This window comes from Dendropsophus ebraccatus, chromosome 1 (genome assembly GCF_027789765.1).
Source record: "Dendropsophus ebraccatus isolate aDenEbr1 chromosome 1, aDenEbr1.pat, whole genome shotgun sequence".
Classification (NCBI taxonomy): domain Eukaryota; kingdom Metazoa; phylum Chordata; class Amphibia; order Anura; family Hylidae; genus Dendropsophus; species Dendropsophus ebraccatus.
Window position 1 is genome coordinate 231701404 of NC_091454.1, and position 26714 is coordinate 231728117.

At 49.3% G+C, this 26714-nt stretch overlaps 1 protein-coding gene across 1 annotated transcript in view; it reads left to right on the forward strand.

Annotated features, from left to right (window-relative positions):
• The first annotated feature begins 312 nt into the window (after positions 1–312).
• The window catches only part of LOC138770911 (phospholipid scramblase 1-like), a 32092-nt gene continuing 5690 nt past the window's right edge, over positions 313–26714 (forward strand). The window contains exons 1-4 of the mRNA XM_069950226.1: positions 313–425; positions 9801–9847; positions 13419–13669; positions 26198–26240. Coding sequence (XP_069806327.1) covers positions 9835–9847; positions 13419–13669; positions 26198–26240 — 307 coding nt within the window. The 5' untranslated portion in view covers positions 313–425; positions 9801–9834. The remainder of the gene's footprint in view (positions 426–9800; positions 9848–13418; positions 13670–26197; positions 26241–26714) is intronic.

Consider the following 26714-nt stretch of genomic DNA (forward strand, 5'->3'; position numbering starts at 1 on the left):
TGGGGTTGTATTGTGCCGTAGCTCATGTGCTCTTTGTGACTAGTCCTACATGCTGTGGCTCCTGGCAGTGTGAGGGTTAATGCAGGGATTATACCGGGATATACCAGCAGTGGCCACCAGGTGGAGCTGTGGGATAAGCAATGATTCCCCTATCACCTGCCCTCCCTCCCCAGCTCTGAGCATTCCCCTCCCTCTGTCTCATGTGTCAGCTGTTCTCTCCTACCTGCTGTCTCTCCCTCCTTCCTGCAGTCTCCCAGTCTCCCTGAGGGGGGCCCCGCCCTGCGCTCTCCTCCCCCTGCCCTGACACCTCCCCTAACAAAGCAAAAAATAGCCTGACACCAAGAGAGACAGCAGGAAAGAGAGAGCCAGAGAGACCGCCAAAGGGGGAGACCCCACCAGCTGCACCCTGGGGGGAGGGCCGCAAGGTAGGAACTGCCCCCACCCCAACTTTATACTCACCCCATAACCCTTCTCATTGCTCCCCCCCCCCCCCCACCGTGTTATCTACAGGACCCCCGTATCACCCCCAGCACTAGTATACCCCCCCCCCCCATCTACAGGACCCCCGTATCACCCCCAGCACTAGTATACCCCCCCCCCCATCTACAGGACCCCCGTATCACCCCCAGCACTAGTATAACATGTATACCCCTCATCTACAGGACCCCTGTATCACCCCCAGCACTAGTATACCCCCCCATCTACAGGACCCCCGTATCACCCCTAGCACTAGTATACCCCCCATCTACAGGACCCCCGTATCACCCCCAGCACTAGTATACCCCCCCCCCCATCTACAGGACCCCCGTATCACCCCCAGCACTAGTATAACATGTATACCCCCCATCTACAGGACCCCCGTATCACCCCCAGCACTAGTATACCCCCCATCTACAGGACCCCCGTATCACCCCCAGCACTAGTATACCCCCCCATCTACAGGACCCCCGTATCACCCCCAGCACTAGTATAACATGTATACCCCCCCATCTACAGGACCCCCGTATCACCCCCAGCACTAGTATACCCCCCATCTACAGGACCCCCGTATCACCCCCAGCACTAGTATACCCCCCCATCTACAGGACCCCCGTATCACCCCCAGCACTAGTATACCCCCCATCTACAGGACCCCCGTATCACCCCCAGCACTAGTATAACATGTATACCCCCCATCTACAGGACCCCCGTATCACCTCCAGCACTAGTATACCCCCCCATCTACAGGACCCCCGTATCACCCCCAGCACTAGTATACCCCCCCATCTACAGGACCCCCGTATCACCCCCAGCACTAGTATAACATGTATACCCCCCCATCTACAGGACCCGCGTATCACCCCCAGCACTAGTATACCCCCCCATCTACAGGACCCCCGTATCACCCCCAGCACTAGTATACCCCCCCATCTACAGGACCCCCGTATCACCCCCAGCACTAGTATAACATGTATACCCCCCATCTACAGGACCCCCGTATCACCCCCAGCACTAGTATACCCCCCCATCTACAGGACCCCCGTATCACCCCCAGCACTAGTATACCCCCCCCCCATCTACAGGACCCCCGTATCACCCCCAGCACTAGTATACCCCCCCATCTACAGGACCCCCGTATCACCCCAGCACTAGTATACCCCCCCATCTACAGGACCCCCGTATCACCCCCAGCACTAGTATACCCCCCCCATCTACAGGACCCCCGTATCACCCCCAGCACTAGTATACCCCCCCATCTACAGGACCCCCGTATCACCCCCAGCACTAGTATACCCCCCCATCTACAGGACCCCCGTATCACCCCCAGCACTAGTATACCCCCCCATCTACAGGACCCCCGTATCACCCCCAGCACTAGTATACCCCCCCCCCCCCATCTACAGGACCCCCGTATCACCCCCGGCACTAGTATACCCCCCCATCTACAGGATCCCCGTATCACCCCCAGCACTAGTATAACATGTATACCCCCCCATCTACAGGACCCCCGTATCACCCCCAGCACTAGTATACCCCCCCCCATCTACAGGACCCCCGTATCACCCCCAGCACTATTATACCCCCCCCATCTACAGGACCCCGTATCACCCCCAGCACTAGTATACCCCCCATCTACAGGACCCCCGTATCACCCCCAGCACTAGTATACCCCCCCATCTACAGGACCTCTGTATCACCCCCAGCACTAGTATACCCCCCCCCCCCCCCATCTACAGGACCCCCGTATCACCCCCAGCAGTAGTATAACATGTATACCCCTCCCCCACCACCTACAGGACCCCCGTATCACCCCCAGCACTAGTATACCCCCCCCCCCATCTACAGGACCCCCGTATCACCCCCAGCACTAATATACCCCCCCATCTACAGGACCCCCGTATCACCCCCAGCACTAGTATACCCCCCCCATCTACAGGACCCCCGTATCACCCCCAGCACTAGTATACCCCCCCCCCCATCTACAGGACCCCCGTATCACCCCCAGCACTAGTATACCCCCCCATCTACAGGACCCCCGTATCACCCCCAGCACTAGTATACCCCCCCCATCTACAGGACCCCCGTATCACCCCCAGCATTAGTATACCCCCCCATCTACAGGACCCCCGTATCACCCCCAGCACTAGTATACCCCCCCCCCATCTACAGGACCCCCGTATCACCCCCAGCATTAGTATACCCCCCCCATCTACAGGACCCCGTATCACCCCCAGCACTAGTATACCCCCCCCCATCTACAGGACCCCCGTATCACCCCCAGCACTAGTATACCCCCCCCCATCTACAGGACCCCCGTATCACCCCCAGCACTAGTATAACATGTATACCCCCCCATCTACAGGACCCCCGTATCACCCCCAGCACTAGTATACCCCCCCCATCTACAGGACCCCCGTATCACCCCCAGCACTAGTATACCCCCCCATCTACAGGACCTCCGTATCACCCCCAGCACAAGTATACCCCCCCCCCATCTACAGGACCCCCGTATCACCCCCAGCAGTAGTATAACATGTATACCCCTCCCCCACCACCTACAGGACCCCCGTATCACCCCCAGCACTAGTATAACATGTATACCCCCCATCTACAGGACCCCTGTATCACCCCCAGCACTAGTATACCCCCTATCTACAGGACCCCCGTATCACCCCCAGCACTAGTATAACATGTATACCCCCCATCTACAGGACCCCCGTATCACCCCCAGCACTAGTATACCCCCCATCTACAGGACCCCCGTATCACCCCCAGCACTAGTATACCCCCCCATCTACAGGACCCCCGTATCACCCCCAGCACTAGTATACCCCCCCCTTACATCTACAGGACCTCCGTATCACCCCCAGCACTAGTATAACATGTATACCCCCCCATCTACAGGACCCCCGTATCACCCCCAGCACTAGTATACCCCCCCCCCATCTACAGGACCCCCGTATCACCCCCAGCACTAGTATACCCCCCCATCTACAGGACCCCCGTATCACCCCCAGCACTAGTATACCCCCCCATCTACAGGACCCCCGTATCACCCCCAGCACTAGTATAACATGTATACCCCCCCATCTACAGGACCCCCGTATCACCCCCAGCACTAGTATACCCCCCCCCATCTACAGGACCCCCGTATCACCCCCAGCACTAGTATACCCCCCCCCCCCCCATCTACAGGACCCCCGTATCACCCCCAGCACTAGTATACCCCCCCCCCCCCCCATCTACAGGACCCCCGTATCACCCCCAGCACTAGTATACCCCCCCCCATCTACAGGACCCCCGTATCACCCCCAGCACTATTATACCCCCCCCATCTACAGGACCCCCGTATCACCCCCAGCACTAGTATACCCCCCCATCTACAGGACCCCCGTATCACCCCCAGCATTAGTATACCCCCCCCATCTACAGGACCCCCGTATCACCCCAGCACTAGTATACCTCCCCCATCTACAGGACCCCCGTATCACCCCCAGCATTAGTATACCCCCCCCATCTACAGGACCCCGTATCACCCCCAGCACTAGTATACCCCCCCATCTACAGGACCCCCGTATCACCCCCAGCACTAGTATACCCCCCCCATCTACAGGACCCCGTATCACCCCCAGCACTAGTATACCCCCCCCCATCTACAGGACCCCCGTATCACCCCCAGCACTAGTATAACATGTATACCCCCCCATCTACAGGACCCCCGTATCACCCCCAGCACTAGTATACCCCCCCCCCCCATCTACAGGACCCCCGTATCACCCCCAGCACTAGTATACCCCCCCCCCATCTACAGGACCCCCGTATCACCCCCAGCACTAGTATACCCCCCCATCTACAGGACCTCCGTATCACCCCCAGCAGTAGTATAACATGTATACCCCTCCCCCACCACCTACAGGACCCCCGTATCACCCCCAGCACTAGTATAACATGTATACCCCCCATCTACAGGACCCCTGTATCACCCCCAGCACTAGTATACCCCCCATCTACAGGACCCCCGTATCACCCCCAGCACTAGTAAACCCCCCCATCTACAGGACCCCCGTATCACCCCCAGCACTAGTATACCCCCCCATCTACAGGACCCCCGTATCACCCCCAGCACTAGTATACCCCCCCCCATCTACAGGACCCCCGTATCACCCCCAGCACTAGTATAACATGTATACCCTCCATCTACAGTGTCTGTCTGTCTCTTCTCCTCAGTGTCTGTGTCTGTCTCTTCTCCTCAGTGTCTGTGTCTGTCTCTTCTCCTCAGTGTCTGTGTCTGTCTCTTCTCCTCAGTGTCTGTCTGTCTCTTCTCCTCAGTGTCTTTGTCTGTCTCTTCTCCTCAGTGTCTGTCTGTCTCTTCTCCTCAGTGTCTGTCTGTCTCTTCTCCTCAGTGTCTGTCTGTCTCTTCTCCTCAGTGTCTGTGTGTGTCTCTTCTCCTCAGTGGCTGTCTGTGTGTGTCTCTCCTCCTCAGTGGCTGTCTGTGTCTGTCTCTTCTCCTTACTCAGTGGCTGTCTGTGTGTGTCTCTTCTCCTCACCCAGTGGCTGTCTGTGTGTCTCTTCTCCTCACTCAGTGGCTGTCTGTGTGTGTCTCTTCTCCTCACTCAGTGGCTGTCTGTGTGTGTCTCTTCTCCTCACTCAGTGGCTGTCTGTGTGTGTCTCTCCTCCTCAGTGGCTGTCTGTGTGTGTCTCTCCTCACTCAGTGGCTGTCTGTGTGTGTCTCTCATCCTCAGTGGCTGTCTGTGTGTGTCTCTTCTCCTTAGTGGCTGTCTGTGTGTGTCTCTTCTCCTCAGTGGCTGTCTGTGTGTGTCTCTTCTCCTCAGTGGCTGTCTGTGTGTCTCTCATCCTCAGTGGCTGTCTGTGTGTGTCTCTTCTCCTTAGTGGCTGTCTGTGTGTGTCTCTTCTCCTCAGTGGCTGTCTGTGTGTCTCTTCTCCTCAGTGGCTGTCTGTGTGTCTCTTCTCCTCAGTGGCTGTCTGTGTGTGTCTCTTCTCCTTAGTGTCTGGCTGTGTCTGTCTCTTCTCCTTAGTGGCTGTCTGTGTGTGTCTCTTCTCCTCAGTGGCTGTCTGTGTGTCTCTTCTCCTCAGTGGCTGTCTGTGTGTCTCTTCTCCTCAGTGGCTGTCTGTGTGTGTCTCTTCTCCTCAGTGGCTGTCTGTGTGTGTCTCTCCTCAGTGGCTGTCTGTGTGTGTCTCTTCTCCTCACTCAGTGGCTGTCTGTGTGTGTCTCTTCTCCTCAGTGGCTGTGTGTGTCTCTCCTCCTCAGTGGCTGTCTGTGTGTGTCTCTTCTCCTCAGTGGCTGTCTGTGTGTGTCTCTTCTCCTCAGTGGCTGTCTGTGTGTGTCTCTCCTCCTCAGTGGCTGGCTGTGTGTGTGTCTCCTCCTCAGTGGCTGTCTGTGTGTGTCTCTTCTCCTCACTCAGTGGCTGTCTGTGTGTGTCTCTTCTCCTTAGTGGCTGTCTGTGTGTGTCTCTTCTCCTCAGTGGCTGTCTGTGTGTGTCTCTTCTCCTCCTCAGTGGCTGGCTGTGTGTGTCTCTTTTCCTCACTCAGTGGCTGTCTGTGTGTGTCTCTTCTCCTCCTCAGTGGCTGTCTGTGTGTGTCTCTTCTCCTTAGTGGCTGTCTGTGTGTGTCTCTTCTCCTCAGTGGCTGTCTGTGTGTGTCTCTTCTCCTCACTCAGTGGCTGTCTGTGTGTGTATCTTCTCCTCCTCAGTGGCTGTCTGTGTGTGTCTCTTCTCCTCCTCAGTGGCTGGCTGTGTGTGTCTCTCCTCCTCAGTGGCTGGCTGTGTGTGTCTCTCCTCCTCAGTGGCTGTCTGTGTGTGTCTCTTCTCCTCCTCAGTGGCTGTCTGTGTGTGTCTCTTCTCCTCCTCAGTGGCTGGCTGTGTGTGTCTCTTCTCCTTAGTGGCTGTCTGTGTGTCTCTCCTCCTCAGTGGCTGTCTGTGTGTGTCTCTTCTCCTTAGTGGCTGTCTGTGTGTGTGTGTCTTCTCCTCACTCAGTGGCTGGCTGTGTGTGTCTCTTCTCCTCACTCAGTGGCTGTCTGTGTGTGTCTCTTCTCCTTAGTGGCTGTCTGTGTCTGTCTCTCCTCCTCAGTGGCTGTCTGTGTGTCTCTTCTCCTCAGTGGCTGTCTGTGTGTGTCTCTTCTCCTCACTCAGTGGCTGTCTGTGTGTGTCTCTTCTCCTCACTCAGTGGCTGTCTGTGTGTGTCTCTCCTCCTCAGTGGCTGTCTGTGTGTGTCTCTTCTCCTCAGTGGCTGTCTGTGTGTGTCTCTCCTCACTCAGTGGCTGTCTGTGTGTGTCTCTCATCCTCAGTGGCTGTCTGTGTGTGTCTCTTCTCCTCAGTGGCTGTCTGTGTGTGTCTCTTCTCCTCAGTGGCTGTCTGTGTGTGTCTCTTCTCTTCAGTGGCTGTCTGTGTGTGTCTCTCCTCCTCAGTGGCTGTCTGTGTGTGTCTCTTCTCTTCAGGGGCTGTCTGTGTGTGTCTCTCCTCCTCAGTGGCTGTCTGTGTGTGTCTCTCCTCCTCAGTGGCTGTCTGTGTGTGTCTCTTCTCCTCAGTGGCTGTCTGTGTGTGTCTCTTCTCCTCAGTGGCTGTCTGTGTGTGTCTCTTCTCCTCCTCAGTGGCTGGCTGTGTGTGTCTCTTCTCCTCACTCAGTGGCTGTCTGTGTGTGTCTCTTCTCCTCAGTGGCTGTCTGTGTGTGTCTCTTCTCCTCAGTGGCTGTCTGTGTGTGTCTCTTCTCCTTAGTGTCTGGCTGTGTGTGTCTCTTCTCCTTAGTGGCTGTCTGTGTGTGTCTCTCCTCACTCAGTGGCTGTCTGTGTGTGTCTCTTCTCCTTAGTGGCTGTCTGTGTGTGTCTCTTCTCCTTAGTGGCTGGCTGTGTGTGTCTCTTCTCCTTAGTGGCTGTCTGTGTGTGTCTCTTCTCCTCAGTGGCTGTCTGTGTGTGTCTCTTCTCCTCAGTGGCTGTCTGTGTGTGTCTCTTCTCCTTAGTGTCTGGCTGTGTCTGTCTCTTCTCCTTAGTGGCTGTCTGTGTGTGTCTCTTCTCCTCAGTGGCTGTCTGTGTGTGTCTCTTCTCCTTAGTGTCTGGCTGTGTGTGTCTCTTCTCCTTAGTGGCTGTCTGTGTGTGTCTCTCCTCACTCAGTGGCTGTCTGTGTGTGTCTCTTCTCCTTAGTGGCTGTCTGTGTGTGTCTCTTCTCCTCAGTGGCTGTCTGTGTGTGTCTCTTCTCCTCAGTGGCTGTCTGTGTGTGTCTCTTCTCCTTAGTGTCTGGCTGTGTCTGTCTCTTCTCCTTAGTGGCTGTCTGTGTGTGTCTCTTCTCCTTAGTGGCTGTCTGTGTGTGTCTCTTCTCCTCAGTGGCTGTCTGTGTGTGTCTCTTCTCCTCAGTGGCTGTCTGTCTCTTTTCCTGACTTTTCCCTGGGCTGTCTCACTTTTTCCATGGAAACTTTCTGGGTGTATGTCTCTGCACATCTGGCTCTGTGTTTCCTTTGTTTGGGGCTCCACGTTCCTCTCCCGGCGGTCTCCTCCTCCTCCTCATCAGATTCCTCTGCCGGCTACAGCCGATTATTGTATGTGAGATGCTCACCACACCCGTCGCCAGCCGCCTGACCGGCCCAGGATCCTGCATAAACACGGCCGCACAATACCCACCCAGCATCATCCAATGAGAGAGCCGCACAGGACTGTCCACAGAACGGCCACCACCGGCGAGGGGCTGCCGCAAGGCTTGTGCTCTGGGGGATCAGGCCTGAGCCTAGAGAATGGCTATCCTGTCCTGAGAAGGGGGAGGATGGGACACACTGGTGCCTATCCTCCAGATAGGGTGTCCCCTCTATATTACCCCTGAGCTGTCGTGGCTGGGTATCTGCCGTATATTACCCCCTGAGCTGTCATGGCTGGGTATCCGCTGTATATTACCCCCTGAGCTGTTATGGCTGGGTATCCGCTGTATATTACCCCCTGAGCTGTTATGGCTGGGTATCCACTGTATATTACCCCCTGAGCTGTGGTGGCTGGGTATCCGCTGTATATTACCCCCTGAGCTGTGGTGGCTGGGTATCTGCCGTATATTACCCCCTGAGCTGTCATGGCTGGGTATCCGCTGTATATTACCCCCTGAGCTGTGGTGGCTGGGTATCCACTGTATATTACCCCCTGAGCTGTGGTGGCTGGGTATCCGCTGTATATTACCCCATGAGCTGTCGTGGCTGGGTATCCGCTGTATATTACCCCATGAGCTGTCGTGGCTGGGTATCTGCCGTATATTACCCCCTGAGCTGTCGTGGCTGGGTATCCACTGTATATTACCCCCTGAGCTGTGGTGGCTGGGTATCCACTGTATATTACCCCCTGAGCTGTGGTGGCTGGGTATCCGCTGTATATTACCCCATGAGCTGTCGTGGCTGAGTATCTGCCGTATATTACCCCCTGAACTATGGTGGCTGGGTATCTGCTGTATATTACCCCCTGAGCTGTCATGGCTGGGTATCCGCTGTATATTACCCCCTGAGCTGTCATGGCTGGGTATCCGCTGTATATTACCCCCTGAGCTGTCGTGGCTGGGTATTCGCTGTATATTACCCCCTGAGCTGTGGTGACTGGGTATCCGCTGTATATTACCCCCTGAGCTGTGGTGGCTGGGTATCCGCTGTATATTACCCCCTGCGCTGTGGTGGCTGGGTATCAGCTGTATATTACCCCCTGAGCTGTGGTGGCTGGGTATCCGCTGTATATTACCCCCTGCGCTGTGGTGGCTGGGTATCAGCTGTATATTACCCCCTGAGCTGTGGTGGCTGGGTATCCGCTGTATATTACCCCCTGAGCTGTGGTGGCTGGGTATCCGCTGTATATTACCCCCTGAGCTGTCGTGGCTGGTTGCCCCCCCTCTATATTACCCCCTGAGCTGTCGGGGCTGGTTGCCCCCCCCCTCTATATTACCCGCTGAGCTGTCGTGGCTGGTTGCCCCCCTCTATATTACCCCCTGAGCTGTCGTGACTGGTTGCCCCCCTCTATATTACCCCCTGAGCTGTCGTGGCTGGTTGCCCCCCCCCCTCTATATTACCCCCTGAGCTGTCGTGGCTGGTTGCCCCCCCTCTATATTACCCCCTGAGCTGTCGTGGCTGGTTGCCCCCCCTCTATATTACCCCCTGTGATGGGCAGTGATGGGGCCCATCGCACCTACTGATCCCCATAATAATAGGACGTGCACTCCCAGCGTGGTCTGACAGCTGCAGAGGGGATCATTGGCTCGGTATATCCTGCCTCCGGGGTGCCACCTCCAGCCTCACATCACCATGACCTTACAGTGGACTCCTCTAACCCCCGTCTTCTCTGTATCCTATAGGTCACTGAATGCATCACAGAGGGCAGGATTAAACATGGCGGCTCCAGGTAATGCACCTTTTGGGGGGTTCTAGGTGAGATTATGGTCTACAGATGGCAGCTCCAGGTAACACCTGGTAGGATCAGTTATGGGGATGTCTCTCCTTGGGGTTCTGGTCTATAGATGGAGGTCTCTGGTAACACCTGGTAGGATCAGTTATGGTGCAGTCTCTCCTTGGGGTTCTGGTCTATAGATGGAGGTCTCTGGTAACATGCTGTAGGATCAGTTATGGGGATGTCTCTCCTTGGGGTTCTGGTCTACAGATGGAGGTCTCTGGTAACATGCTGTAGGATCAGTTATGGTGCAGTCTCTTGGGGTTCTGGTCTATAGATGGAGGTCTCTGGTAACATGCTGTAGGATCAGTTATGGGATCGTCTCTTCTTGGGGTTCTGGTCTATAGATGGAGGTCTCTGGTAACATGCTGTAGGATCAGTTATGGGGATGTCTCTCCTTGGGGTTCTGGTCTACAGATGGAGGTCTCTGGTAACATGCTGTAGGATCAGTTATGGGGATGTCTCTCCTTGGGGTTCTGGCTTACAGATGGAGGTCTCTGGTAACATGCTGTAGGATCAGTTATGGTGCAGTCTCTTCTTGGGGTTCTGGTGTATAGATGGAGGTCTCTGGTAACCTGCTGTAGGATCAGTTATGGTGCAGTCTCTTCTTGGGGTTCTGGCTTATAAATGGAGGTCTCTGGTAACATGCTGTAGGATCAGTTATGGGGATGTCTCTCCTTGGGGTTCTGGCTTACAGATGGAGGTCTCTGGTAACATGCTGTAGGATCAGTTATGGTGCAGTCTCTTGGGGTTCTGGTCTATAGATGGAGGTCTCTGGTAACATGCTGTAGGATCAGTTATGGGGACGTCTCTCCTTGGGGTTCTGGCTTATAGATGGAGGTCTCTGGTAACATGCTGTAGGATCAGTTATGGGGATGTCTCTCCTTGGGGTTCTGGTCTATAGATGGAGGTCTCTGGTAACATGCTGTAGGATCAGTTATGGGGATGTCTCTCCTTGGGGTTCTGGTCTACAGATGGAGGTCTCTGGTAACATGCTGTAGGATCAGTTATGGTGCAGTCTCTTGGGGTTCTGGTCTATAGATGGAGGTCTCTGGTAACATGCTGTAGGATCAGTTATGGGATCGTCTCTTCTTGGGGTTCTGGTCTATAGATGGATGTCTCTGGTAACATGCTGTAGGATCAGTTATGGGGATGTCTCTCCTTGGGGTTCTGGTCTACAGATGGAGGTCTCTAGTAACATGCTGTAGGATCAGTTATGGGGATGTCTCTCCTTGGGGTTCTGGCTTACAGATGGAGGTCTCTGGTAACATGCTGTAGGATCAGTTATGGTGCAGTCTCTTGGGGTTCTGGTCTATAGATGGAGGTCTCTGGTAACATGCTGTAGGATCAGTTATGGGGACGTCTCTCCTTGGGGTTCTGGCTTATAGATGGAGGTCTCTGGTAACATGCTGTAGGATCAGTTATGGGGACGTCTCTTCTTGGGGTTCTGGTCTATAGATGGAGGTCTCTGGTAACATGCTGTAGGATCAGTTATGGGGACGTCTCTCCTTGGGGTTCTGGTCTATAGATGGAGGTCTCTGGTAACATGCTGTAGGATCAGTTATGGGGACGTCTCTTCTTGGGGTTCTGGTCTATAGATGGAGGTCTCTGGTAACACCTGGTAGGATCAGTTATGGTGCAGTCTCTTCTTGGGGTTCTGGCTTATAGATGGAGGTCTCTGGTAACACCTGGTAGGATCAGTTATGGGGACGTCTCTCCTTGGGGTTCTGGTCTATAGATGGAGGTCTCTGGTAACATGCTGTAGGATCAGTTATGGGGACGTCTCTCCTTGGGGTTCTGGCTTATAGATGGAGGTCTCTGGTAACATGCTGTAGGATCAGTTATGGGGACGTCTCTTCTTGGGGTTCTGGTCTATAGATGGAGGTCTCTGGTAACATGCTGTAGGATCAGTTATGGGGATGTCTCTCCTTGGGGTTCTGGTCTACAGATGGAGGTCTCTGGTAACATGCTGTAGGATCAGTTATGGTGCAGTCTCTTGGGGTTCTGGTCTGCAGATGGAGGTCTCTGGTAACATGCTGTAGGATCAGTTATGGGGACGTCTCTTCTTGGGGTTCTGGTCTATAGATGGAGGTCTCTGGTAACCTGCTGTAGGATCAGTTATGGTGCAGTCTCTTGGGGTTCTGGTCTATAGATGGAGGTCTCTGGTAACATGCTGTAGGATCAGTTATGTGGACGTCTCTTCTTGGGGTTCTGGTCTATAGATGGAGGTCTCTGGTAACATGCTGTAGGATCAGTTATGGGGACGTCTCTTGGGGTTCTGGTCTATAGATGGAGGTCTCTGGTAACATGCTGTAGGATCAGTTATGGGGACGTCTCTTCTTGGGGTTCTGGTCTATAGATGGAGGTCTCTGGTAACATGCTGTAGGATCAGTTATGGGGACGTCTCTTCTTGGGGTTCTGGTCTATAGATGGAGGTCTCTGGTAACATGCTGTAGGATCAGTTATGGGATCGTCTCTTCTTGGGGTTCTGGTCTATAGATGGAGGTCTCTGGTAACATGCTGTAGGATCAGTTATGGGGTTGTCTCTCCTTGGGGTTCTGGTCTACAGATGGAGGTCTCTGGTAACATGCTGTAGGATCAGTTATGGTGCAGTCTCTTCTTGGGGTTCTGGTCTGCAGATGGAGGTCTCTGGTAACACCTGGTAGGATCAGTTATGGGGACGTCTCTCCTTGGGGTTCTGGCTTATAGATGGAGGTCTCTGGTAACATGCTGTAGGATCAGTTATGGGGACGTCTCTCCTTGGGGTTCTGGTGTATAGATGGAGGTCTCTGGTAACATGCTGTAGGATCAGTTATGGGGACGTCTCTCCTTGGGGTTCTGGCTTATAGATGGAGGTCTCTGGTAACACCTGGTAGGATCAGTTATGGGGACGTCTCTCCTTGGGGTTCTGGTCTATAGATGGAGGTCTCTGGTAACCTGCTGTAGGATCAGTTATGGTGCAGTCTCTTGGGGTTCTGGTCTATAGATGGAGGTCTCTGGTAACATGCTGTAGGATCAGTTATGTGGACGTCTCTTCTTGGGGTTCTGGTCTATAGATGGAGGTCTCTGGTAACCTGCTGTAGGATCAGTTATGGTGCAGTCTCTTGGGGTTCTGGTCTATAGATGGAGGTCTCTGGTAACATGCTGTAGGATCAGTTATGGGGACGTCTCTTCTTGGGGTTCTGGTCTATAGATGGAGGTCTCTGGTAACCTGCTGTAGGATCAGTTATGGTGCAGTCTCTTGGGGTTCTGGTCTATAGATGGAGGTCTCTGGTAACATGCTGTAGGATCAGTTATGGGGACGTCTCTTCTTGGGGTTCTGGTCTATAGATGGAGGTCTCTGGTAACATGCTGTAGGATCAGTTATGGGGACGTCTCTTCTTGGGGTTCTGGTCTATAGATGGAGGTCTCTGGTGGCACTGTAGTATCTGTAGGATCCATTTTATAGGGTGCTCTATTAAAGGTTTCTGTCTATGCCAGGTGTGATGTTCTGCAGAGGACTTAGGATGTGTCTCTTCTCACCCAGGTTACCCTTCACCTGCTGCTGGATACCAGAGTCCACCATATCCATCTGCTCCATACCCCACCAGCCCTTCCGCTCCCCCTCCCCCTCCAACTCCTGGTTTCCATGAGTACCCTGGACCTGGCTGCAGCATCCCCCCCCAGCACCACATGCATCCCGCTCCTCATCCACAGCTCGACCCTCCCCCAGGGGGAGCACCATACATGCCAGTGAGCAGCGGCAGCGCCCCCAGTGCACTGGAGTACCTAAGCCAGGTATGTACTACACCTATGTACTACTCCCAACATTCACCTGTGTGCACTATACACTATTAGGCTTTATATACCTGTTCAAGGAGACAACACTATTATAGACGTACTGAGTATAGATGGTACTATTATACAGCACTGAGTATAGATGGTACTATTATACAGCACTGAGTATAGATGGTACTATTATACGGCACTGAGGATGGATGGTACTATTATAGACGTACTGAGGATGGATGATACTATTATACGGCACTGAGGATGGATGGTACTATTATAGACGTACTGAGGATGAATGGTACTATTATACAGCACTGAGGATGGATGGTACTATTATAGACGTACTGAGGATGAATGGTACTATTATACAGCACTGAGGATGGATGGTACTATTATACAGCACTGAGGATGGATGGTACTATTATACAGCAGTGAGGATGGATGGTACTATTATACAGCACTGAGGATGGATGGTACTATTATACGGCACTGAGGATGAATGGTACTATTATACAGCACTGAGGATGAATGGTACTATTATAGACGTACTGAGGATGAATGGTACTATTATACGGCACTGAGGATGGATGGTACTATTATACAGCACTGAGGATGGATGGTACTATTATACAGCACTGAGGATGGATGGTACTATTATACAGCACTGAGGATGGATGGTACTATTATAGACGTACTGAGGATGGATGGTACTATTATACAGCACTGAGGATAGATGGTAGTATTATATGGCACTGAGGATGGATGGTACTATTATACAGCACTGAGGATGGATGGTACTATTATACAGCACTGAGGATGGATGGTACTATTATACAGCACTGAGGATGGATGGTACTATTATAGACGTACTGAGGATGGATGGTACTATTATACAGCACTGAGGATGGATGGTACTATTATACAGCACTGAGGATGGATGGTACTATTATAGACGTACTGAGGATGAATGGTACTATTATACAGCACTGAGGATGGATGGTACTATTATAGACGTACTGAGGATGAATGGTACTATTATAGACGTACTGAGGATGGATGGTACTATTATACGGCACTGAGGATGGATGGTACTATTATACAGCACTGAGGATAGATGGTACTATTATACAGCACTGAGATGGATGGTACTATTATACAGCACTGAGGATGGATGGTACTATTATACAGCACTGAGGATGGATGGTACTATTATACAGCACTGAGGATGGATGGTACTATTATACGGCACTGAGGATGGATGGTACTATTATACAGCACTGAGGATAGATGGTACTATTATACAGCACTGAGATGGATGGTACTATTATACAGCACTGAGGATGGATGGTACTATTATACAGCACTGAGGATGGATGGTACTATTATACAGCACTGAGGATAGATGGTACTATTATACGGCACTGAGGATGGATGGTACTATTATACAGCAGTGAGGATGGATGGTACTATTATACGGCACTGAGGATGGATGGTACTATTATACAGCACTGAGGATGGATGGTACTATTATAGGGGCACTGAGGATGGATGATACTATTATAGGGGCACTGAGGATGGATGGTACTATTATACGGCACTGAGTACACATGCTCATCCTGTGTCCGGAGGAGGATTAGTACACATGCTCATCCTGTGTCCGGAGGAGGATTAGTACACATGCTCATCCTGTGTCCGGAGGAGGATTAGTACACATGCTCATCCTGTGTCCAGAGGAGGATTAGTACACATGCTCATCCTGTGTCCAGAGGAGGATTAGTACACACGCTCATTCTGGTGCGGCCCCCTGTAGGCTCCTGCACCCTGTGTCCGGAGGAGGATTAGTACACATGCTCATCCTGTGTCCGGAGGAGGATTAGTACACATGCTCATCCTGTGTCCGGAGGAGGATTAGTACACCTGCTCATCCTGTGTCCGGAGGAGGATTAGTACACATGCTCATCCTGTGTCCGGAGGAGGATTAGTACACATGCTCATCCTGTGTCCGGAGGAGGATTAGTACACATGCTCATCCTGTGTCCGGAGGAGGATTAGTACACATGCTCATCCTGTGTCCGGAGGAGGATTAGTACACATGCTCATCCTGTGTCCGGAGGAGGATTAGTACACATGCTCATCCTGTGTCCGGAGGAGGATTAGTACACATGCTCATCCTGTGTCCGGAGGAGGATTAGTACACATGCTCATCCTGTGTCCGGAGGAGGATTAGTACACATGCTCATCCTGTGTCCGGAGGAGGATTAGTACACATGCTCATCCTGTGTCCGGAGGAGGATTAGTACACATGCTCATCCTGTGTCCGGAGGAGGATTAGTACACATGCTCATCCTGTGTCCGGAGGAGGATTAGTACACATGCTCATCCTGTGTCCGGAGGAGGATTAGTACACATGCTCATCCTGTGTCCGGAGGAGGATTAGTACACATGCTCATCCTGTGTCCGGAGGAGGATTAGTACACATGCTCATCCTGTGTCCGGAAGAGGATTAGTACACATGCTCATCCTGTGCCCGGAGGAGGATTAGTACACACGCTCATCCTGTGTCCGGAGGAGGATTAGTACACACGCTCATCCTGTGTCAGGAGGAGGATTAGTACACACGCTCATCCTGTGTCAGGAGGAGGATTAGTACACACGCTCATCCTGTGTCAGGAGGAGGATTAGTACACACGCTCATCCTGTGTCAGGAGGAGGATTAGTACACACGCTCATCCTGTGTCAGGAGGAGGATTAGTACACACGCTCATCCTGTGTCAGGAGGAGGATTAGTACACACGCTCATCCTGTGTCAGGAGGAGGATTAGTACACACGCTCATCCTGTGTCAGGAGGAGGATTAGTACACACGCTCATCCTGTGTCAGGAGGAGGATTAGTACACACGCTCATCCTGTGTCAGGAGGAGGATTAGTACACACGCTCATCCTGTGTCCGGAGGAGGATTAGTACACATGCTCATCCTGTGTAAGGAGGAGGATTAGTACACATGCTCATCCTGTGTCAGGAGGAGGATTAGTACACATGCTCATCCTGTGTCAGGAGGAGGATTAGTACACACGCTCATCCTGTGTCCGGAGGAAGATTAGTACACATGCTCATCCTAGTGCGGCCCCCTGTAGGCTCAGCAGTGATATGTATATATACAGCTGTGCTGTGCGGTTGTGTAGCAGTGATATGTATATACAGCTGTACTGTGCGGTTGTGTAGCAGTGATATATGTATATACAGCTGTACTGTGCGGTTGTGTAGCAGTGATATGTATATACAGCTGTACTGTGCGGTTGTGTAGCAGTGATATATGTATATACAGCTGTACTGTGCGGTTGTGTAGCAGTGATATGTGTATATATACAGCTGTACTGTGCGGTTGTGTAGCAGTGATATGTATATATACAGCTGTGCTGTGCGGTTGTGTAGCAGTGATATGTATATATACAGCTGTGCTGTGCGGTTGTGTAGCAGTGATATGTATATATACAGCTGTGCTGTGCGGTTGTGTAGCAGTGATATGTATATATACAGCTGTACTGTGCGGTTGTGTAGCAGTGATATGTATATATACAGCTGTGCTGTGCGGTTGTGTAGCAGTGATATATGTATATACAGCTGTACTGTGCGGTTGTGTAGCAGTGATATGTGTATATACAGCTGTACTGTGCGGTTGTGTAGCAGTGATATGTATATATACAGCTGTACTGTGCGGTTGTGTAGCAGTGATATGTATATATACAGCTGTGCTGTGCGGTTGTGTAGCAGTGATATGTATATACAGCTGTACTGTGCGGTTGTGTAGCAGTGATATGTATATATACAGCTGTACTGTGCGGTTGTGTAGCAGTGATATGTATATATACAGCTGTACTGTGCGGTTGTGTAGCAGTGATATGTGTATATATACAGCTGTGCGGTTGTGTAGCAGTGATATATGTATATACAGCTGTACTGTGCGGTTGTGTAGCAGTGATATATGTATATACAGCTGTACTGTGCGGTTCTGTAGCAGTGATATATGTATATACAGCTGTACTGTGCGGTTCTGTAGCAGTGATATGTATATATACAGCTGTGCTGTGCGGTTGTGTAGCAGTGATATGTATATATACAGCTGTGCTGTGCGGTTGTGTAGCAGTGATATGTATATACAGCTGTGCTGTGCGGTTGTGTAGCAGTGATATGTATATACAGCTGTACTGTGCGGTTGTGTAGCAGTGATATGTATATACAGCTGTACTGTGCGGTTGTGTAGCAGTGATATGTATATATACAGCTGTACTGTGCGGTTGTGTAGCAGTGATGTGTATACAGCTGTACTGTGCGGTTGTGTAGCAGTGATATGTATATATACAGCTGTGCGGTTGTGTAGCAGTGATATGTATATACAGTTGTACTGTGCGATTCTGTAGCAGTGATATGTGTATATATAAAGCTGTACTGTGCGGTTGTGTAGCAGTGATGTGTATACAGCTGTACTGTGCGTTTGTGTAGCAGTGATATGTATATATACAGCTGTGCGGTTGTGTAGCAGTGATATGTGTATATATACAGCTGTACTGTGCGGTTGTGTAGCAGTGATATGTGTATATATACAGCTGTGCGGTTGTGTAGCAGTGATATATGTATATACAGCTGTACTGTGCGGTTGTGTAGCATTGATATATGTATATACAGCTGTACTGTGCGGTTCTGTAGCAGTGATATGTATATACAGCTGTGCTGTGCGGTTGTGTAGCAGTGATATGTATATACAGCTGTACTGTGCGGTTGTGTAGCAGTGATATATGTATATACAGCTGTACTGTGCGGTTGTGTAGCAGTGATATATGTATATACAGCTGTACTGTGTGGTTGTGTAGCAGTGATTTATGTATATACAGCTGTACTGTGCGGTTGTGTAGCAGTGATATGTATATACAGCTGTACTGTGCGGTTGTGTAGCAGTGATATGTATATATACAGCTGTGCTGTGCGGTTGTGTAGCAGTGATATGTGTATATATAAAGCTGTACTGTGCGGTTGTGTAGCAGTGATGTGTATACAGCTGTACTGTGCGGTTGTGTAGCAGTGATATGTATATATACAGCTGTGCGGTTGTGTAGCAGTGATATGTATATACAGTTGTACTGTGCGATTCTGTAGCAGTGATATGTGTATATATAAAGCTGTACTGTGCGGTTGTGTAGCAGTGATGTGTATACAGCTGTACTGTGCGGTTGTGTAGCAGTGATATGTATATATACAGCTGTGCGGTTGTGTAGCAGTGATATGTGTATATATACAGCTGTACTGTGCGGTTGTGTAGCAGTGATATGTGTATATATACAGCTGTGCGGTTGTGTAGCAGTGATATATGTATATACAGCTGTACTGTGCGGTTGTGTAGCATTGATATATGTATATACAGCTGTACTGTGCGGTTCTGTAGCAGTGATATGTATATACAGCTGTACTGTGCCGTTGTGTAGCAGTGATATGTATATATACAGCTGTACTGTGCGGTTGTGTAGCAGTGATATATGTATATACAGCTGTACTGTGCGGTTGTGTAGCAGTGATATGTGTATATATACAGCTGTACTGTGCGGTTCTGTAGCAGTGATATATGTATATACAGCTGTACTGTGCGGTTGTGTAGCAGTGATATATGTATATACAGCTGTACTGTGCGGTTGTGTAGCAGTGATATGTATATACAGCTGTGCTGTGCGGTTGTGTAGCAGTGATATGTATATATACAGCTGTACTGTGCGGTTGTGTAGCAGTGATATCTGTATATACAGCTGTACTGTGCGGTTGTGTAGCAGTGATATGTATATATACAGCTGTACTGTGCGGTTGTGTAGCAGTGATATGTGTATATATACAGCTGTGCGGTTGTGTAGCAGTGATATGTGTATATATACAGCTGTACTGTGCGGTTGTGTAGCAGTGATATGTGTATATATACAGCTGTACTGTGCGGTTGTGTAGCAGTGATATGTGTATATATACAGCTGTGCGGTTGTGTAGCAGTGATATGTGTATATATACAGCTGTACTGTGCGGTTGTGTAGCAGTGATATGTATATATACAGCTGTACTGTGCGGTTGTGTAGCAGTGATATATGTATATACAGCTGTACTGTGCGGTTGTGTAGCAGTGATATGTGTATATATACAGCTGTACTGTGCGGTTCTGTAGCAGTGATATATGTATATACAGCTGTACTGTGCGGTTGTGTAGCAGTGATATGTATATATACAGCTGTACTGTGCGGTTGTGTAGCAGTGATATATGTATATACAGCTGTACTGTGCGGTTGTGTAGCAGTGATATATGTATATACAGCTGTACTGTGCGGTTGTGTAGCAGTGATATGTATATACAGCTGTGCTGTGCGGTTGTGTAGCAGTGATATGTATATACAGCTGTACTGTGCGGTTGTGTAGCAGTGATATCTGTATATACAGCTGTACTGTGCGGTTGTGTAGCAGTGATATGTATATATACAGCTGTACTGTGCGGTTGTGTAGCAGTGATATCTGTATATACAGCTGTACTGTGCGGTTGTGTAGCAGTGATATGTATATATACAGCTGTACTGTGCGGTTGTGTAGCAGTGATATGTGTGTATATATACAGCTGTGCGGTTGTGTAGCAGTGATATGTGTATATATACAGCTGTACTGTGCGGTTGTGTAGCAGTGATATGTGTATATATACAGCTGTGCGGTTGTGTAGCAGTGATATGTGTATATATACAGCTGTACTGTGCGGTTGTGTAGCAGTGATATGTGTATATACAGCTGTACTGTGCGGTTGTGTAGCAGTGATATATGTATATACAGCTGTACTGTGCGGTTGTGTAGCAGTGATATGTGTATATATACAGCTGTACTGTGCGGTTGTGTAGCAGTGATATGTGTATATATACAGCTGTACTGTGCGGTTGTGTAGCAGTGATATCTGTATATACAGCTGTACTGTGCGGTTCTGTAGCAGTGATATATGTATATACAGCTGTACTGTGCGGTTGTGTAGCAGTGATATGTATATATACAGCTGTACTGTGCGGTTGTGTAGCAGTGATATATGTATATACAGCTGTACTGTGCGGTTGTGTAGCAGTGATATATGTATATACAGCTGTACTGTGCGGTTGTGTAGCAGTGATATGTATATACAGCTGTGCTGTGCGGTTGTGTAGCAGTGATATGTATATATACAGCTGTACTGTGCGGTTGTGTAGCAGTGATATCTGTATATACAGCTGTACTGTGCGGTTGTGTAGCAGTGATATGTATATATACAGCTGTACTGTGCGGTTGTGTAGCAGTGATATCTGTATATACAGCTGTACTGTGCGGTTGTGTAGCAGTGATATGTATATATACAGCTGTACTGTGCGGTTGTGTAGCAGTGATATGTGTATATATACAGCTGTACTGTGCGGTTGTGTAGCAGTGATATGTGTATATATACAGCTGTGCGGTTGTGTAGCAGTGATATGTGTATATATACAGCTGTACTGTGCGGTTGTGTAGCAGTGATATGTATATATACAGCTGTACTGTGCGGTTGTGTAGCAGTGATATATGTATATACAGCTGTACTGTGCGGTTGTGTAGCAGTGATATGTGTATATATACAGCTGTACTGTGCGGTTGTGTAGCAGTGATATGTGTATATATACAGCTGTACTGTGCGGTTCTGTAGCAGTGATATGTATATACAGCTGTACTGTGCGGTTGTGTAGCAGTGATATGTATATATACAGCTGTGCTGTGCGGTTGTGTAGCAGTGATATGTATATATACAGCTGTACTGTGCGGTTGTGTAGCAGTGATATGTATATACAGCTGTACTGTGCGGTTGTGTAGCAGTGATATATGTATATACAGCTGTACTGTGCGGTTGTGTAGCAGTGATATGTATATACAGCTGTGCTGTGCGGTTGTGTAGCAGTGATATCTGTATATACAGCTGTACTGTGCGGTTGTGTAGCAGTGATATGTATATATACAGCTGTGCTGTGCGGTTGTGTAGCAGTGATATATGTATATACAGCTGTACTGTGCGGTTCTGTAGCAGTGATATATGTATATACAGCTGTACTGTGCGGTTCTGTAGCAGTGATATATGTATATACAGCTGTACTGTGCGGTTGTGTAGCAGTGATATGTATATATACAGCTGTACTGTGCGGTTGTGTAGCAGTGATATATGTATATACAGCTGTACTGTGCGGTTGTGTAGCAGTGATATGTATATACAGCTGTACTGTGCGGTTGTGTAGCAGTGATATGTATATATACAGCTGTGCGGTTGTGTAGCAGTGATATGTGTATATATAAAGCTGTACTGTGCGGTTGTGTAGCAGTGATGTGTATACAGCTGTACTGTGCGGTTGTGTAGCAGTGATATGTATATATACAGCTGTGCGGTTGTGTAGCAGTGATATGTGTATATATACAGCTGTACTGTGCGGTTGTGTAGCAGTGATATGTGTATATATACAGCTGTGCGGTTGTGTAGCAGTGATATATGTATATACAGCTGTACTGTGCGGTTGTGTAGCAGTGATATGTATATATACAGCTGTACTGTGCGGTTGTGTAGCAGTGATATGTGTATATATACAGCTGTACTGTGCGGTTGTGTAGCAGTGATATGTGTATATATACAGCTGTGCGGTTGTGTAGCAGTGATATATGTATATACAGCTGTACTGTGCGGTTGTGTAGCAGTGATATATGTATATACAGCTGTACTGTGCGGTTGTGTAGCAGTGATATATGTATATACAGCTGTACTGTGTGGTTGTGTAGCAGTGATTTATGTATATACAGCTGTACTGTGCGGTTGTGTAGCAGTGATATGTATATACAGCTGTGCTGTGCGGTTGTGTAGCAGTGATATGTATATATACAGCTGTGCTGTGCGGTTGTGTAGCAGTGATATCTGTATATACAGCTGTACTGTGCGGTTGTGTAGCAGTGATATGTGTATATATACAGCTGTGCTGTGCGGTTGTGTAGCAGTGATATGTATATACAGCTGTGCTGTGCGGTTGTGTAGCAGTGATATGTGTATATATACAGCTGTACTGTGCGGTTGTGTAGCAGTGATATGTATATATACAGCTGTGCTGTGCGGTTGTGTAGCAGTGATATGTATATATACAGCTGTGCTGTGCGGTTGTGTAGCAGTGATATCTGTATATACAGCTGTGCTGTGCGGTTGTGTAGCAGTGATATGTGTATATATACAGCTGTGCGGTTGTGTAGCAGTGATATGTGTATATATACAGCTGTACTGTGCGGTTGTGTAGCAGTGATATTTGTATATATACAGCTGTACGGTTGTGTAGCAGTGATATGTGTATATATACAGCTGTACTGTGCGGTTGTGTAGCAGTGATATGTGTATATATACAGCTGTACTGTGCGGTTCTGTAGCAGTGATATGTATATACAGCTGTACTGTGCGGTTGTGTAGCAGTGATATGTATATATACAGCTGTACTGTGCGGTTGTGTAGTAGTGATATATGTATATACTGCTGTACTGTGCGGTTGTGTAGCAGTGATATGTATATACAGCTGTGCTGTGCGGTTGTGTAGCAGTGATATGTGTATATACAGCTGTACTGTGCGGTTGTGTAGCAGTGATATGTATATACAGCTGTACTGTGCGGTTGTGTAGCAGTGATATGTATATATACAGCTGTACTGTGCGGTTGTGTAGCAGTGATATATGTATATATACAGCTGTACTGTGCGGTTGTGTAGCAGTGATATGTATATATACAGCTGTGCGGTTGTGTAGCAGTGATATATGTATATACAGCTGTACTGTGCGGTTGTGTAGCAGTGATATGTATATACAGCTGTACTGTGCGGTTGTGTAGCAGTGATATGTGTATATACAGCTGTACTGTGCGGTTGTGTAGCAGTGATATGTATATACAGCTGTACTGTGCGGTTCTGTAGCAGTGATATGTATATATACAGCTGTACTGTGCGGTTGTGTAGCAGTGATATATGTATATACAGCTGTACTGTGCGGTTGTGTAGCAGTGATATGTATATATACAGCTGTGTGGTTGTGTAGCAGTGATATGTATATATACAGCTGTACTGTGCGGTTGTGTAGCAGTGATATGTATATATACAGCTGTGCTGTGCGGTTGTGTAGCAGTGATATGTATATACAACTATGCTGTGCGGTTGTGTAGCAGTGATATGTATATATACAGCTGTACTGTGCGGTTGTGTAGCAGTGATATGTATATATACAGCTGTACTGTGCGGTTGTGTAGCAGTGATATATGTATATACTGCTGTACTGTGCAGTTGTGTAGCAGTGATATGTATATACAGCTGTACTGTGCGGTTGTGTAGCAGTGATATGTATATATACAGCTGTGCTGTGCGGTTGTGTAGCAGTGATATGTATATATACAGCTGTACTGTGCGGTTGTGTAGCAGTGATATATGTGTATACTGCTGTACTGTGCAGTTGTGTAGCAGTGATATGTATATACAGCTGTACTGTGCGGTTGTGTAGCAGTGATATGTATATATACAGCTGTGCTGTGCGGTTGTGTAGCAGTGATATGTATATACAACTATGCTGTGCGGTTGTGTAGCAGTGATATGTATATATACAGCTGTACTGTGCGGTTGTGTAGCAGTGATATGTGTATATATACAGCTGTACTGTGCGGTTGTGTAGCAGTGATATGTATATACAGCTGTGCTGTGCGGTTGTGTAGCAGTGATATGTGTATATACAGCTGTACTGTGCGGTTGTGTAGCAGTGATATGTATATACAGCTGTACTGTGCGGTTCTGTAGCAGTGATATGTGTATATATACAGCTGTACTGTGCGGTTGTGTAGCAGTGATATGTATATATACAGCTGTGCTGTGCGGTTGTGTAGCAGTGATATCTGTATATACAGCTGTACTGTGCGGTTGTGTAGCAGTGATATATGTATATACAGCTGTACTGTGCTGTTCTGTAGCAGTGATATGTATATACAGCTGTGCTGTGCGGTTGTGTAGCAGTGATATGTATATATACAGCTGTGCTGTGCGGTTGTGTAGCAGTGATATGTATATATACAGCTGTGCTGTGCGGTTGTGTAGCAGTGATATGTATATATACAGCTGTACTGTGCGGTTGTGTAGCAGTAATATGTATATATACAGCTGTGTGGTTGTGTAGCAGTGATATGTATATATACAGCGGTGCTGTGTGGTTGTGTAGCAGTGATATGTATATACAGCTGTACTGTGCGGTTGTGTAGCAGTGATATGTATATACAGCTGTACTGTGCGGTTGTGTAGCAGTGATATGTATATATACAGCTGTGTGGTTGTGTAGCAGTGATATATGTATATACAGCTGTACTGTGGTTGTGTAGCAGTGATATGTATATATACAGCTGTACTGTGCGGTTGTGTAGCAGTGATATATGTATATACAGCTGTACTGTGCGGTTGTGTAGCAGTGATATGTATATACAGCTGTTCTGTGCGGTTGTGTAGCAGTGATATGTATATATACAGCTGTGCTGTGCGGTTGTGTAGCAGTGATATCTGTATATACAGCTGTACTGTGCGGTTGTGTAGCAGTGATATATGTATATACAGCTGTACTGTGCGGTTCTGTAGCAGTGATATGTATATACAGCTGTGCTGTGCGGTTGTGTAGCAGTGATATGTATATATACAGCTGTGCTGTGCGGTTGTGTAGCAGTGATATGTATATATACAGCTGTGCTGTGCGGTTGTGTAGCAGTGATATCTGTATATACAGCTGTACTGTGCGGTTGTGTAGCAGTGATATATGTATATACAGCTGTACTGTGCGGTTCTGTAGCAGTGATATGTATATACAGCTGTGCTGTGCGGTTGTGTAGCAGTGATATGTATATATACAGCTGTGCTGTGCGGTTGTGTAGCAGTGATATGTATATATACAGCTGTACTGTGCGGTTGTGTAGCAGTGATATGTGTATATATACAGCTGTGCTGTGCGGTTGTGTAGCAGTGATATGTATATATACAGCTGTGCTGTGCGGTTGTGTAGCAGTGATATGTATATATACAGCTGTGCGGTTGTGTAGCAGTGATATGTATATATACAGCTGTGCTGTGCGGTTGTATATCCGGCTGTATACGCTGCAGTCTGCGGTCAGCACTTCCTCCTCTTCCTCACAGAAGGCTCAGTGTGTGGGGGGGGGGAGGGCTGGGGTTTCGGGGGCGGGTGAGGAGGCGGGTGAGGAGGCGGGTGAGGAGGCCTGTCAGGGCAGCTGCTGCTCATGTGTCAGGATGATGGGGGTCATGGTGACAGCTCGGTGCTACTCCATCCTGACCACCTGTCCACATCACGGGGGGGGGGGGGGACCGGACGAGTGACATCACGGGTGTCATTCTATTTGCTGACTCCGCCCTGTCATGTGACCTGTGTGAACTGATGATGTCACTGCCAGTCCCCCGGTCATGTCCCTCACCCTCTCTCTCTTTATACAGATAGACCAAATATTAATCCACCAAAAGACAGAACTGCTGGAAGGTAAGTGACAACGTGGGGGAAGGGGGCAGTTCCCCCCCCCCCCCCTGATCCTCATATCTGATATCTGCCCCGTCCCCCCCGATCCTCATATCTGATATCTGCCCGATTTCCCCCCCCCCCGATCCTCATATCTGATATCTGCCCCGTCCCCCCCGATCCTCATATCTGATATTTGCCCCGTCCCCCGATCCTCATATCTGATATCTGCCCCACCCCCCCGATCCTCATATCTGATATCTGCCCGATTTCCCCCCCCCCCGATCCTCATATCTGATATCTGCCCCGTCCCCCCCGATCCTCATATCTGATATTTGCCCCGTCCCCCGATCCTCATATCTGATATCTGCCCCGTCCCCCCCCGATCCTCATATCTGATATCTGCCCCGTCCCCCCCCCCGATCCTCATATCTGATATTTGCCCCGTCCCCCGATCCTCATATCTGATATCTGCCCCGTCCCCCCCGATCCTCATAT